This window comes from Stegodyphus dumicola, chromosome 5, assembly GCF_044657685.1.
Source record: "Stegodyphus dumicola isolate Sdum_Otavi_A_Nest chromosome 5, ASM4465768v1".
Classification (NCBI taxonomy): domain Eukaryota; kingdom Metazoa; phylum Arthropoda; class Arachnida; order Araneae; family Eresidae; genus Stegodyphus; species Stegodyphus dumicola.
Window position 1 is genome coordinate 39987244 of NC_140772.1, and position 14784 is coordinate 40002027.

Genomic DNA, 14784 nt, shown 5'->3' on the forward strand with positions numbered 1-14784 from the left:
TCTCTAGAGCATAATACTATTCGTTTCGCATACAAATTGCTCATCTGTTTGAAACAACTGAAAATGAGAGTCATTCCACCAGGCCATATTATGGCAGTCATCATTGATAATAGAATTTCTCCACAAAGCATTTCTTTGAAAATAGAATGCAGAGTACTTCGTATAGTGAATTAACTGATGGCCTTGAGAAGATATGATTTACACAGTGCTGTGATTTGGAGCAAGAAGAATTTGAAAGCAATGTTCCCTTCTTCAGCGATTACGATTTTTCTCAGCTGAAGGGGATTGCTTGTGGGTGCCCTGGCATATTCCCGATATAATCTTATTACCTCCTGTCCATAAACAATAAATTCGCGGCCTTAAAAGAAAAATACTGTCTTTCTGACAACCACAATTTGAGTAAAATCAGATAAATCACGGGCATAACTCGTGAGTATTAAACCTACCTCAAGCAGGATTTCTAAGATCATACTTCTTAACTCATATACTCATCATACCGCTACAACTATTTCTTAGCTAAGACAGAAATTAAAAGTAAAGCTATGTTCAATGATTTCACGCTTTAGTTTTAAATATACAAGCAACGAATACTTTCTTGCATCACATTTTCAGAGAATATTCTTTGCTTTAAATGCTAATAAAACAAAAGGAACACTCAGGTTCTACGATCAAAACAAAATAGATTTCGACAGGAAAATTAAGATAACATTAGAAAGTTAAAAACTTATTCGTTAAAACTAGCCTCAGGAAAGGCTTAATACATTAAAGACCTTACATAAAATACATATTCTTTCTTTATATTTCGCTTTATAATTTGAAGTGAATATTAATAAGGACTTCGAAAAGGATAATAAATCTAATAGAATGGACTAAAATACATTCTTACCTCCTTCAAAGAAGCGATCATCTTTTGACGCATTCCTGAACTCGAAAAGTCTTAAATTATCTTCGTCATTTCTGTGGCCACCTGTATTAGTTAGAAGTGGATGATTTTTCATCATCAACTTAACGTTCGTGTTGGTTTTAATGTTCAGCGAACAACGAGAAGGAGCCACCGCATCCTCTAAATCTGTCATGGAAGATCTGCGAGAGTAGTTTAAAGGAGTGTTTTCCGTATTGTATACCTTAACTTCATCATCGCTACTATAGCTGTAATCTTCTGCCTGTGGTGCACCAGCAGCAAAAGGCTCGACAAATTTACCATATTCAGCGGACGCTTGATAAGAATTATTCTCTTTAAACAACTTTTTACCCATATTGAAAGTCTGTTCAGGATCATTGTCTTCCTTTTCGCAGCTAGCGTTCCATGCATATTTGGGATGCGTGACTGTGATATCGACGTTTCGTGAATTTACAATCTGAGAGCTATGTTGTCGTTGAGACTGAGCCCTTCTCTGAGCCACAGGAGACGCACTCTGACTTCTCTGAGCATCTCCTCTACTCATGGATCTTGGAAGCGGAATCTTGCTTTCGTGGGCAGGTTTAAGATGGTAACTATTCGAGTCAGCAGCAGGTTTAGGTATATTTTCTTGCGCTTGGTTTTGTTCTTCTCGACTCATGATTCTTGACTTACGAACATTTGTGAGGTGTTCTGTAGCTTTGTTCTCTTTTTTGACAGAATGCATTGGTGATGCGTTTCTGGAAGTGGCATCTTCTACCTTGCTGGTTTTTGTAAAATTTTGTTCATTAGATGCTAATCCCTGTTTATCGCTTCTTCCCAAATTCAGTTTCGAAAGCTCATAACTATTTTCACTAGTGTTTTTATCGGCATCATACTGATAAGCCTCTGATAGCTGATAATTTTCCTTTACGTCTGCCTGAAATCTATTTTGCCCTTGCCTAAAATTCAATGCTTGTTTTGCATTCTTTGTCACCTGAAAAGCTCCATTGTGTTTCTCCTCTACAACGTAAGTACAGTTCAATTTCTCACTACCTGCCGGTCGATTCTGTAAGCTCATCAAATCATTCCTTTGTTTTTGTGCTGTCATATATCTTGCGGAAGGCGATATGTGTCTTCTTGATCTGTCTCTAGTTTTGTCCTGAACTCCTTGTTTAACAGGGCTTGTTTTGGGGCTGTCAGTATTATCATAGGTTTCTGCTAGGTTTTGATCAATTTCTGTACTCAAAGCTTTTTGCTTACGGACATGAAGTGATGGAACATCTGTACATCCTTTGTAACTATCGCTGTGAACACACAGGCCGAGACTGACACCAGGTGGCTTAGCAGAGAGTAAATTTTTCAACGCTGCGGAACTTCCCATAGATATCATCTTATGTTTCGAATTGATAAGCTTCTTTAACATGCTAACGGCTCCCATTTCCCACAAAGCACGCTGATCAACGGCGTTTCTGGCAGACAGATTCCAAAGAGTGCCGCAGGCATTGCTAACAACGGTCAAGCTGGGAGATTTCAGATGTTGTAAAAGTATTTGGAGGCAATTATGTTTTCGAAGTATTACACGGTAATCGTTCTGGATAGCAATGTGACTGGACACGTTGCGAAGGATTCCTCCTCCATTTTCCACAATGGCTAGTGTTTTGGACTTGCTATTGTAGGTTAGTGTGCTAACGAGAAATGCTAGAGCTCCATCCACCAAGCAAATGTCTGCTTTATTCCCACTGCAGTGAGCGGATAAATTCCACAATGCGGAAAGTATGCTTTTCAATGTTGATTCTTTTTCAGCTTCCATGGCAGCTTTGACAAGAGTAGTGACAGCGCCAACTTCTCGCAGCATACGCTTGCTTGCTGGATCAGCACGCCAAGATAGATTCCTCAACACACTGGCTGTCACCTGGAAAAAGAAGGAATTTCAGTTAAGCAGTTTGTAAACACAGTATTAGATTAAAATTATAAACTTACATAATTTTTTGACTTCATGATGAAATGTTCTTGTGTATACGTTCTTCATGATGATGTGTTCTTGTGTGTGGCGTTATATTCTTGAAGATAAGAAACTGCTCATTTTAATTTTATTGCTCAGCATGCAAAATTATTGAAAACACTACAAAGTTTCAAATTATTGGCAGTATGCGTGCTGCGTCGCTGTGCTTTTATTGCCTCGTTATCTTTTTTTATATATTATTTATTTTTATGATAATGCTTTTACGAACTGCAATAAAAACACAAAAATTTGATTGTCCAATTTACTTAATTGCACGAAATTAATCAGGAAGAGAAGGAGTTCTCTTGTATTATACTAATTATTATATATTTATCATGACTGAACTAATTATGAGTTATAAATGAGTTTTTGTGGATTTTTGTTGTACAATTATGTAAGTTTCTGAGAAGAACAGAATACTATAATAGTATTTATGACTGTTTGCATATGCTTTGCATCAGATAATGTTACTTAGGGAATCACGAAAGTCATTTTATGAAAGGAAGGGGAAGAGCAGAATTAGAAAGTTTAACAATCCTAAGCACATGCTAACTTTAGACTAGAAGAGAAACATGCTAATGTGACAATCAGAATCGTAAAAACAACCTTGTATTTAGCGTAAGTATATTGAAACACTCAATCGATTTCGAGGGCAGCTAAAGATTCCTCCTCATCAGGCGAAAGAAATACATAGTAAGAAGAAAAATAAAGGGGAAGGAGTCTCAGAAACACGTGGTCCTTATCAGCACTGCATGTGGTTATAACCGGATTTTTAATCAGAGTTACACTGGCCGCCTACTTTTACTGAGCCAGGCTATCTGATCAAACATGTAACACAAAGGACAAGAAAAATTAGCGAAGTTAAAAATAGGGAGCGAGGGGCAACTGCACCTTCACTCTCAACATCTGAACTTCGAATAATGATTCGATCGATTGAGTGTTTCAGTATACTTACGCTAAATACAAAGTTGTTTTTACGATTTTGATATGCTAACTTTGTTTTTAAGTGTGTTAAATTATTAAAGGTTAATAATTTTAAATGAATGAAAAAGAATCGCACGAATTTTCCACTAGAATCTGCATTTCATTCAGAAACTCTTGATCTGTAGAAAGCTACTCTGTTACTGAAGTAAGTTTTTTTTTTTAATCTTTAATTTTATTTATGGAGAATAAAATTCTTTTGTTACAATATTTATACATCTTTTGAGACATTATTCATCTAGAATACACCATTGCATTACAGTAAATATCAGTATTAAGTAATAAAAATAAATAAACTATATCAAATTTTGATGAAAATATATAAGACGCATAGTAGATTGAAAACAGTATAGTAAGGACCCATAACTGAAATTACAGCGGCTGTAATATTTTAGTTTCTTCTAAAATGTATAAAACAATCACGTGAAGATTTAGGGACTAAAATCCTGTTCTTCTAAAAATTCTGTTTTTCCCTCATATTAGATAATTTTATTTTTTCACAAAATTTTTGCCTTTTCAACTGATTAATTAGTTTCTGAAGAAGAAAGTGTATTTAAATTCTCGTAATTATACCTTCCATTCGAAATTAATATAAAAAAGCTAGCTTTGGCGAATTTGGAAATTACTAATGTTAATTACGAACAACTATGATTGATATTAATAGTACTGTTTAATTATTGTTTCGATTAAAAGAATCACCTTTTACAGTTAATCTCTCTCTAAACTTTCGACGAATTTGTCCTCGTTATCTTTTTTTATATATTATTTATTTTTATGATAATGCTTTTACGAACTGCAATAAAAACACAAAAATTTGATTGTCCAATTTACTTAATTGCACGAAATTAATCAGGAAGCTTTTAATTTTTTGGGGGGTTGTGTGTGTGTGTGAATATCGTCTTATAATTTTATTCTTTGTTCTGCTAACTTTCTTCAACTGCGAAAAAAATACTTGAAAAAAAAATTCTATTTGACTTAAAGTGATCTTAGTTCTTCGAGGTCACCAATTCAGAGAAGTTAAAATGATATCATTCTGTAACAAGGTCATTGCACTATTTCTACTCTTTTTTTCTTTAAGGCCCATAATCTCCGAGCGATTAGAGAATAATGAAGCTTTATTGAGCAAACCAAGCAAAGCCACAACATTCTGAAAAACATCTTGATATTATATGTGTTTGCTATAGTTTTCTCTTTGTTTAATTTTTTACCGAATAATATAATGGATTTCGTTTACACCCTGATGAATATCCCAACTGTTTTCCATTCAGTCATTGACAAAAGTGAAATAATTATAATCCATATTACGACAAGAAAAAAATCACAATCTTTATCTCTTTTATTAATGGAGGATCCATATTTACGTATATATGTATGTATGTTTCCCATTATAGAAAATGGAAGTACCTAGAGCCACCAAATTTTGAACACACATAATATTCCACCTACATGAATACCTGAATTTTGAATTTCAAGCTTTTTTAAAAAATTTACTTCCTACGTCATGAGAATTTAATGAATTTTTGATTAACAAATTCAGTGATTTAAAAGCAATAGTTGGCACTGTTCCAAATAAAACACTTTTTATCACCTGCGCACCCACTGTGTAACCACGTTAAGATATTCAGCTTTTAGATTTATTAAAGAAATTCGTCTCTTTAAAAGCAACGTGCTGCCAATTCAGGAAGTAAAATATCTTTATATTCCACACCTCACTGTGCTGCCATTCGGCAAAACGGGATATTTCAGGTTTATTTCAGATTTAATCTGTGTGTTACTGATTAACAAATTATAAGCGATTTAAAAGCTAGAAACACAGTTCTTCATCTCCATAGTTATTAATTACAGCTGAACCCATAAAATTATGCTAGTTGAACTCATTAAAATCTTCATACATTTTTTTCTTTTCATAATAACTCTCATTATTTGACTCTTAAATTTAATCTGTCTGTTAATGATACAGGAACACTTTCATTTTCATAGCCTTTCTACACTTTTTTAAAGTGAAATCCTTCTTCGAGGTATTATATCGTAATCTGAATATTTTAGATGCCTAGTTGAACCATGCAATTAATTCGAATGGAAATTCTTCAGTATTAATTATGTTTAATCTGTCCAAATTATCATGCAATCATTTTAAGCTGCTTTCTTGATATTTTTCGTGTTCTTTGAAAACAATTCACCAAGCTTCGTTGCATGGGTAAAGGAGAAAAAGAGTTTACTATAGAAATAATAGATACGAAAAATGCTACGGGACAATCATTGTATCCCCTAACATCGAATTCTAAAAAAATAAAAACTACAGCAAAATAAAATGAAACAATCAGTATTTGAGATAATAACTAGTATTACCGGTATATACTGAAAATACAATAGCATACCAAAAATAATATAAATGTAATGCAGAAGATATGAAGGAAAGAAGTAAACTGATCCATACTTTTATTTCACACTTGGCTTTTAAAAAATAAAAAATAATTAAAAACTTTTTTTCATTCCAGGCCTTTTAAAAGCATAATTAAAAGTAGTGTCATATTAAAGAAAGTGAATAATGAGCTGCTGTATTCATTACAGCTAACGGTATAAATTCTATTGCACCTAAAGTACAGATTTCTCGGAAAGTAACACTCGATTAAAATTATGTTGTAAGAAAGCAATGTTTCGGGTTTATCACTAAAAACATTAAACACTTTCATGAAATTACACTAACTTATTAAAACCAACTCATGGCGCTGACTCATAGCTGAACTAACTAAATTATAGTTTAACCGCGATGATTGCGACCATGAGCATTAGCAAACACGCATGCGCCATTCGGACCGATTTATTGAAGAAATAGGGAAGATGAAACATGAATCATGCAGCAGGGATTTTTTTCCCGCTCTTATTTTTTCCCTGAGTATATTCACTGCATCCAGAGAGCACAAATTTAAGGAGGCAGGAAATTACTAAGTCATCTGATAGTATGCTAATACAGAGCCGGGACAAGGGGAAGGCAAGTGTGACTAGCAGGGGCGCCAAATTGGCTATACGAATTCGAAAATTACTTTAATTATGTTTTTAAATTTGTTAGCTTTTATTAGAGGAAATAAGCTTCGGCAAGCTTAAATTAATAAATATTAATAGGAAGGATTGAAAGAAAACCTGGAAGTTAATGCAATGTGCAATATACAATATACAATATTAAACATAGAGGAAGTATATGTGTGGGGGGGGGAGGATAAAATATATTTTAGAAGAGAAGAACGAAAATAATTCTTGCATGAAAGATCACAATATTCGCAAATGTCACATTAAATCAAAAACGACCAGCGTTGATCCCGTTCAAATGTAGTAGATACCTGTAAACCATTTTTTTTAAACTACAGAATAATATTTCCGCTAAAAATATAGTTCCATTATTTTTAAGGTTATCATTTTTAAAAGCAAGCAATGAAAAATAAACTGTTCACATAAAATTCCTGTGTAATGGAAAAAAAAAATTTCAATATTTTTGGTTTTCAGTGTAGCACATCAATGCGAATCTTCGCGCTAATTTCCGCGAACATAAAATAGAGGCGCGAAAGATAACTAACGACAGGATCACTTCACGACACGGGAAGTAAGTGATTTGATAGTAAATTCCCTTATCCGGAAAGAAGGGATCTCTCAAGTAACCTCCTCAACCTGCGGCATGTAATTAACATCCCTCCTGACGATCCTTGCCTTTCGGCAGGATGCTAGCCAAGGTTGCGTTGGACGCAGTCGAACTATATTATATATAATTTTTTATATAATAACTATTTTAAGCGAATAGTATACTAAAACCATTTAGACAAAGCTACGTTTAAGTGCTTCTCATAATGGAAAAACTTCTGATGTTTCATAATTAATAAATTTTAAAATAAAGTGTGGAGAAATGGCTCTAAAATAATAAAATCTCACTTCGCTGGTTTTAAACACTACAGCGTGTGGCTATAAAGTATAGTAGCTCACATTTGCTTTCGGACACTTGTATTTTTCAATTTTTTTTTTTGAAATTATCAGTTACTAAACATTAACAAAATCATTTTATCTTTCTTTATAAAGTAAAAGTAACTATGACAATGTTACGAAACAAGTTTTCGAAATGCCTGTAGGAAGTGTGCGATATTAGAGCCCTATCATACACATTAAATTATTATACACTATGTAAGATATATCGATGTTGCATTAAATGAGTCCCATTTTAAAACATGTTCATAATGCAAAATATGATAATTTAGAACCCATAAATTTTACAATTAATGAAACATTTCTCGGATTTTATGCCGTAAAAGATCATTTTCCCGATGGATTGAAAGAACTTATTCTGAACTTCTTGAATGGAAAAGAAATTTCTATTAAAAAATGTATGGGCAAGGTTATGACAGCGCTTATGTTGACTGGCGTCACCTCAAACCGAGATTATGGTTAGTGAATCTGGCTGCTATATCGAAGGGTCCAGGTTCGAATCCCGGAGGAAGCACGGATTTTGTAAATGTATAGTAACTGTGCTGCATGGGGGACCCTCAAAACGTATGACGAGCCGAAAGTTCTCTCGAGAGGTTGCGGTCGAAAATGAAGGGTGAAAGATTCTCGGACTCGTCCGCCGGAATGCTCTCTTTGGTACATAACTCAATTTTTAAAGGAACACTGCCCTTTTCCGAGTTATATTAAAAGATTTAATCTTCATACCTCGGATAACTGCAGCTGCGGTGATGTGGGGAATCCCTTTATAAAGCATTCCTTGTCTCGGAATACAGCCATTATGTGCTTTGAAGTATTCAATTAAATAAATAAATATCACACTTTCGGAAAAAAGCCAGCTTTTGGTTAAGTGGTGTTTTACTATATATGCAACACTGGCTGAGCGAATAAAACTGCTGAACAATGGGAGTTTTAATTAAGTAATCTGCAACAGAGTTAAGCGATGTCATACTTTTCTCAATGTGTGATGAGAAGTCAATTTTTTCTGTGAATGCCCTCCTCGAAAGCATGCCTCATTTTAGGTAGAGAGATGTGCTTTGCCATAGTTCAGTTAATTAAATCCTCTCCAAGAAAGTTTCGCTGAAATATCTTTTTTCAGAAAGATTGTATTTTAAAAGCAGAATCTGCCAAGGAATGTAGTTCTTTTTTTGTTTTGTTTGTTTGTTTGTTTTGTTTTGTTTTGTTTTACTGCTCTTTCTTTAAAGGCCAGGTTGATGGCCGCCGAATTTGCTCCATTTTGCATCAATGAATTCACGTTGTCCACGGGCCGCAGTGACCGTGAAATAAATATTCACGCAAATGAAACAAGAATGATTTATCTCTTCACTGTTCCGCTTCTTTTGCACTCGGTCTCTGCTTGCAATCATTTCCCCTTTGACCTCTGGATTAATTAACAGCCGTGACTCAACAACTTAAATAAAAGAACTCCGGAAGCACGATAGACACTGTGTACAGAGTGGGAGGAGGAAGCCCATGTGTGTTTCTCAGCTTGTTAGCGAATGATGAGTTATTGACCTCGTCGAAATATCCAAGGACTTTCGCTCATTTTGTCTCAATTATTATCCAGGGCTGCCACAGCATAGAGCGAAGGAAATGAACACAGTCAACTCCTGATTACCGGGAGCAGATTCACCGGGTCTTGTCTACATTAAAAAGTTTGTTTATTGCGGAATGATGCAAACATCACTATCGCAAACCATCATCGTAAAACAAAACTGTACATAAAAAATAGATAAATGAGTATAAAAATGCATAGATTAAGAGCAGACAGCAGATGTTGTCACCGTGTTTGAGAGTTGGTTTTGTCTACAATAGTATGTTAATTTAATTGTAATCAAACTGATTCAGGATTACCCTGAAAGAAATACACACTTTCAAAATTTTACAGAAAGTACAGTTTTAATAGCACGGCTGAAACATAGTTAAAATAGTATGTTCTGTAATTTACATAGCTAAATTACAAAAATTCTCTGTGTGAACCGTTTGTAACAGAAAAAAAATCAATCTGATATTTAAGTTCTCAAACACGTCTCAGCATCACCGAATCAGCAGTCACAAAAACAGTTATGACGCGCTGTTTAGTATAGTCGAAACTGGTAGGAAGGGGGGAGGAATAAAAAGTTATCTCTTCAGTTATCTCTTCAGTATTCACGTATTTCACTGGGATTCACATGGTGGGAAATCTTGGTTTTGGGGGGCTGATACGTCAGTCATGTTTTGGTCTACTGAACGGCCAATCCAACGCAAGGGCAGATTCTCATCCATAGCCGTGTTTTAAAATGACGCCGTGCGGCAGTAACAAAATACGTTTCTGCGGATTCAAGATCATAAAAACCGTTTCTTCCTGTTTAGAGGCCATATCGCTCTACTCACGTTACAAGTGCTTACGTCCATATACCTTGTAGGAAACAGACTAGCTTTAATAGGTTTTCTTCCTCTTTTGCTATATAACCACGGATTATCCCCAAGCGAAGATCCACAGAAATTGGGACAACTTAGAGAATTTTACTGTGGTTTCTTATAATTGCTCTGTTTTTCATTTATGTGGCAAGTTTTGCTACTATAATTTTAATCAATAAACTGAAATGCACCATTTTTAGGTTACTGCAGCGTAACGAAACACCCGAGGGCTATCTGCCGTTGGAGAACTTTCTCCGGCAAACTGGCTAGTGCTTAACTTACACATGGGAAAAATCAAGTAAACCTATGCAGCTAAAGTAATCAAGTAAAACTATGCAGCTAGCATGTTTTCCAGTCAAACTGAATTTGGTTTCCAGTCAAACTGAATAAAAATTATTATTATCATGACATTAAGGAAAGACACACAAGGAAATGATACTGAAAATACCGCAATACTGAAAATTTTTAAGAATGTAGAATGTTCTATATTTCTTTCTTTAGAAGAATGCGTTAATAATGATAAACCCAAAAACAACTATATGATTAAATTCTAAGGATTTTACATTAATTTATCAATTATTATGATTTAAATTTTTTCTAAACGTCTTCATTCCATAGTCATCAGCAGAACGCAAATATGTTGCTTGGATATTTAAGTTGTGGGTTTTGAATGTTTTAGCATTAGAGCTTTTGGAAGCCTCGCTTGCGGTTCAAGTCCTCTACCAAAGTTTATTCTGGCTTCCGCCATTTTATTAACGGAAGTTAAAAATGCACCCGTTAATTACTTGAACCAGCTTATTTTGTCTCAGACTACGTTACTAAAATTTAAATTACAGTTCATGATAATTTAAATACCTGCAAGGACGGAATTTCATTTTGTGGCATAAATGGCGCCTTCTGTTATACAAAAAGAGTAAATAAATAATAAAATATTCTACGATTAGCAAAATTTCTTTGCTCCTGATGAAGAAGGACCTGTAACTGTTCGCCCTCGAAATCGCTAGAGTTTTGGTTAAAATCTACAACAAACACAAAGCTGTTGCTTTGCCTAACTTATATACCTAGATGACATAAGAGTCAAGAGTAGGACAACTGATGAGCACATTAAGGATTTACACGAAGTTTTTAGACTTCTAAAGGAAGTAGGTTTAAGAACTTTTATACCTGGGATATGAAATATCACAGCATGGAATAGAAGCCGAAGACTAAAATTTTCAACAATTAAAAATTATTCGCTACCTAACACGGCGAAGAAATTGGCATAATTTTTTTGGGTGCTTCTATTCATTCATAGAATATTCATTAAAGATTTTGCTCCTACAAAAGACCCTTATTAAACTGAACATTCTCTGTAAGTAAACATTCTCCGTAAAATCAGAATCACAATGCATAAAACATTGCTAAAATCCTTATTCAGCACATTCAAAGTCTTGACAGGGTCTCTTTAATAACCATAAGTCACAAATACCCATCTTCGGAAGTAACTTTATAAATTCCGCTACAAATCTTAATATTCAATAGAGTATTTTGGCTAGGCTTAGCGACAATAGAATGCTCCACCAATTGGGTACAAATGCGGATAATCATATAACAGGTGGTACCACAGCAAATCAGCTGGTGGTAAGTTAAGTAGAGATTTCATAATCCCCTGGTTCAGGAAATGTCTTATTTTAACGTTTAAAAAACAGTTAAGTGATGTAAACGAGGTTTCATGTTATACTAAAGATGATCGTTCCAACTTCTCTTTCTCGAAATCTGGGAAACGCACGCATGCGCGGTCCGTTTCTCATGCCGTCATTCTCATATGATTTTTTGTCTCATCATGAAAGCTAACGATCGGAGGAGGAAGTTCATAATCTTGAAGACCTCTTTAATAAAATTTGCTAAAAGCTTCCTGTTAAAAATAAAGGCAACACTTTTCGATTTATATTTTTATCTGTCTGTTTGTATTGGCTTGCATATAAATACAGTATTTTTAAGCAGTATAAATAACATGGGATTATATAAAAATATAAATTCTCCGATCTTAAAAAAGAAAAGACCCAAAACAAAAAGTTCTAATCTCTCTCTATTTTTGCCCTTTTCTTTTCTTTCTTTCTTTTCTTTTCTTTTTTTTTTTTTAAACAAGAGTTTCAATTTAATTTCATTATGCAAGTTTTCTAGCCTTCTTAAATGGCAATTACAACTAACTCAGTTTATTCATCTTTAATGATGCTTTTTCTTCCGCTACTTACAGTATGCTTTTTTTTGGTATGAATACTAACCTAATTTAAATTAAATGAACATTTCTTCAGATTAAACTCCTTGGAAAAATATGTAAATTATTAAAAGTGTTTTCTCTGTTAATGCCAACATTCATTATTTATCTTTTTGTGTTTTTATAACTGCACACGGATTAAATGCGATTTAAAATTAATCATTGATGTCGTTCTTCGTATCAGTCCAGTTATTCGTGAGTTGATTTTAGCAGAAATGTTTTTCTTTGACAGGTTTACAATCAATTCTAACAAAACTCTTTTTACATATATGATCCAATTTACACAAATGAAGACCTGCGACCAAATCTGTTATGCAGGCCTTCGATTCTAATTTAATAAAATAACATCATAATTCAACATTTCTCTGAGTTATTTAAACAAAAAAGCAGATTTAATCTTTTTGCACGTTACATTTTTATGGTTTTAGTTTAGTATATGTTCTAAAAAATAGAAATTTACATACTGTAAACCAGTTTCTTATATTGTATGAAAGAAACTGGAAAAATTTGGATTTTTAATATGATTATTTTTAAACATTGCATGGAATAAAATAACGACAATCACTTTTCAAGTACAGAAATCACTCAGACATACAAAGTTTTCGTAATCGATATCAAATGTTATTTCTCGAAATTCAACAGTGTTAGTTACTTTGTTCTTACGTATGCGTTCAATTTATTTCAAGAGTCAAATGTAATTATGGCTTAATTTATTAAAATTTTCGCAACCTCCGTAAATCCTATTTTTATATTGAAGATCAAACAGATATAAAAGCATATCATATATAGAAGATATAAAAGCATAAAAGCTTATAATATTCGTCTTTCTTTTACATGATGTTTCAAAGCACCTTAACTTCGTTATTTAAATCTGCGCTTTGATTTGAAATTACTTTAAATGTGAATTTCAGCGATATGTAAATTAAATGTTTTCATAGCAAATTATTCCAGTATCCAATTTTACCGGTTATAACGCTAGAATTGTATAAAAAGGCGTTTAATTTAGCAGTCGATAAAATTTATATATTATTTTAATTTTATAATTTCGATTTCTAACATAGCAGCGAAGAAATTTCATTACCTGGTTCCATTATATGAATTAAAGATTAAATTGCAAGATTTTAAGACCGCAGTGCTCAATTCACTCGCTGATAAGGACTTTGTGAATTTACGAACTTAATCATTGAACTCTTGACTTTGCCAAAATAATAGAGCCGCCTCCTGGTGCGATTGCACTATAATTAAAAAAAAAAAAAAAATACCGTGATTTGCCTTAAGGCAATAAACTAAATCGACTAGTAAAAAACTCACAGTAGCTGAAGCTAGTACCAAAGTGATGATCCGTAATCCGTGTAGTAATGTCATTTTGTTTTCTGTTTAAATAAAGCTTTTCCTTACTCACCTGCCTCAAATCTTCACTAGGAGAATAGAGTTGAGCCACAAGGGCCTCCATGAAGGGTCGCATCGAACACAGCAAAGCTTTGTTTGCCCCATCTCCGAAAGTAAGATTAGTTAAGGCCATTCCAGAATATCGTCTGATGGTGATGCAATACTGGTCGTTGGTACAACCATGTACTTCATGGTCTATCTGCAACAGCTCAGCGATGGCCTGAAGACCACCTGTTTTATTGAATATTGAAATGAAACATACATATACACAAACACACAAATAAATAAATAATAAAAAAAATTATGTCGATTAATATAGTTTTGTCAAAGTTGTTTTTACAGATTATCATATGATGATGCATTAATCTAATTATGTATACAGAATAAATAATAATGTAATTACATATACAGGATAAATAACATTTAAAAATTGTTATCCTTATTTTTAGGTGCTGTGAATCTTACTTCTCCAAACAACCAAACAAACTAATAAACACGAAATACACACACGAGCCTTCCTATTTAATGTTAACGAAACATATTGCAATCTGGAAACTTAAAATAATACCCCAAGAAGAAGTTTGCATTAAAAACTAAAAGAAATTAAAGTATATCAATATTTTTTAAATATTAAAACTCACGCAAACATTTTGCTTCCTTTCTTAAATACAAATCAGATCTACTGTTACTAATTCATAAAATTTAATATTCAGTTTTGAATAATATTGAAACTAAATTAAAAAAAAGAAATTAATTTAAAAGTTCGGCGGTTGTTTCTGCACTTCATTATCAAACATAAAATGGTATAAAAAGAAAAATATTAATTAACTACCTTTGGCATGAAATTAAAAAGAAAAAAAGAAATATAGAGGTTTGCAGTTTATCAGATTT

At 33.3% G+C, this 14784-nt stretch overlaps 1 protein-coding gene across 2 annotated transcripts in view; it reads right to left on the reverse strand.

Annotated features, from left to right (window-relative positions):
* Nucleotides 1–14784, reverse strand: part of LOC118191883 (uncharacterized) — a 166033-nt gene that overhangs the window by 41452 nt on the left and 109797 nt on the right. For both annotated transcript variants that reach the window (XM_085816605.1, XM_035362738.2), the window contains 2 exons: nucleotides 13907–14124; nucleotides 887–2792 (listed from right to left, as the gene is read on the reverse strand). In XM_085816605.1, the coding sequence (XP_085672731.1) occupies nucleotides 887–2792; nucleotides 13907–14124 (2124 nt within the window). The remainder of the gene's footprint in view (nucleotides 1–886; nucleotides 2793–13906; nucleotides 14125–14784) is intronic.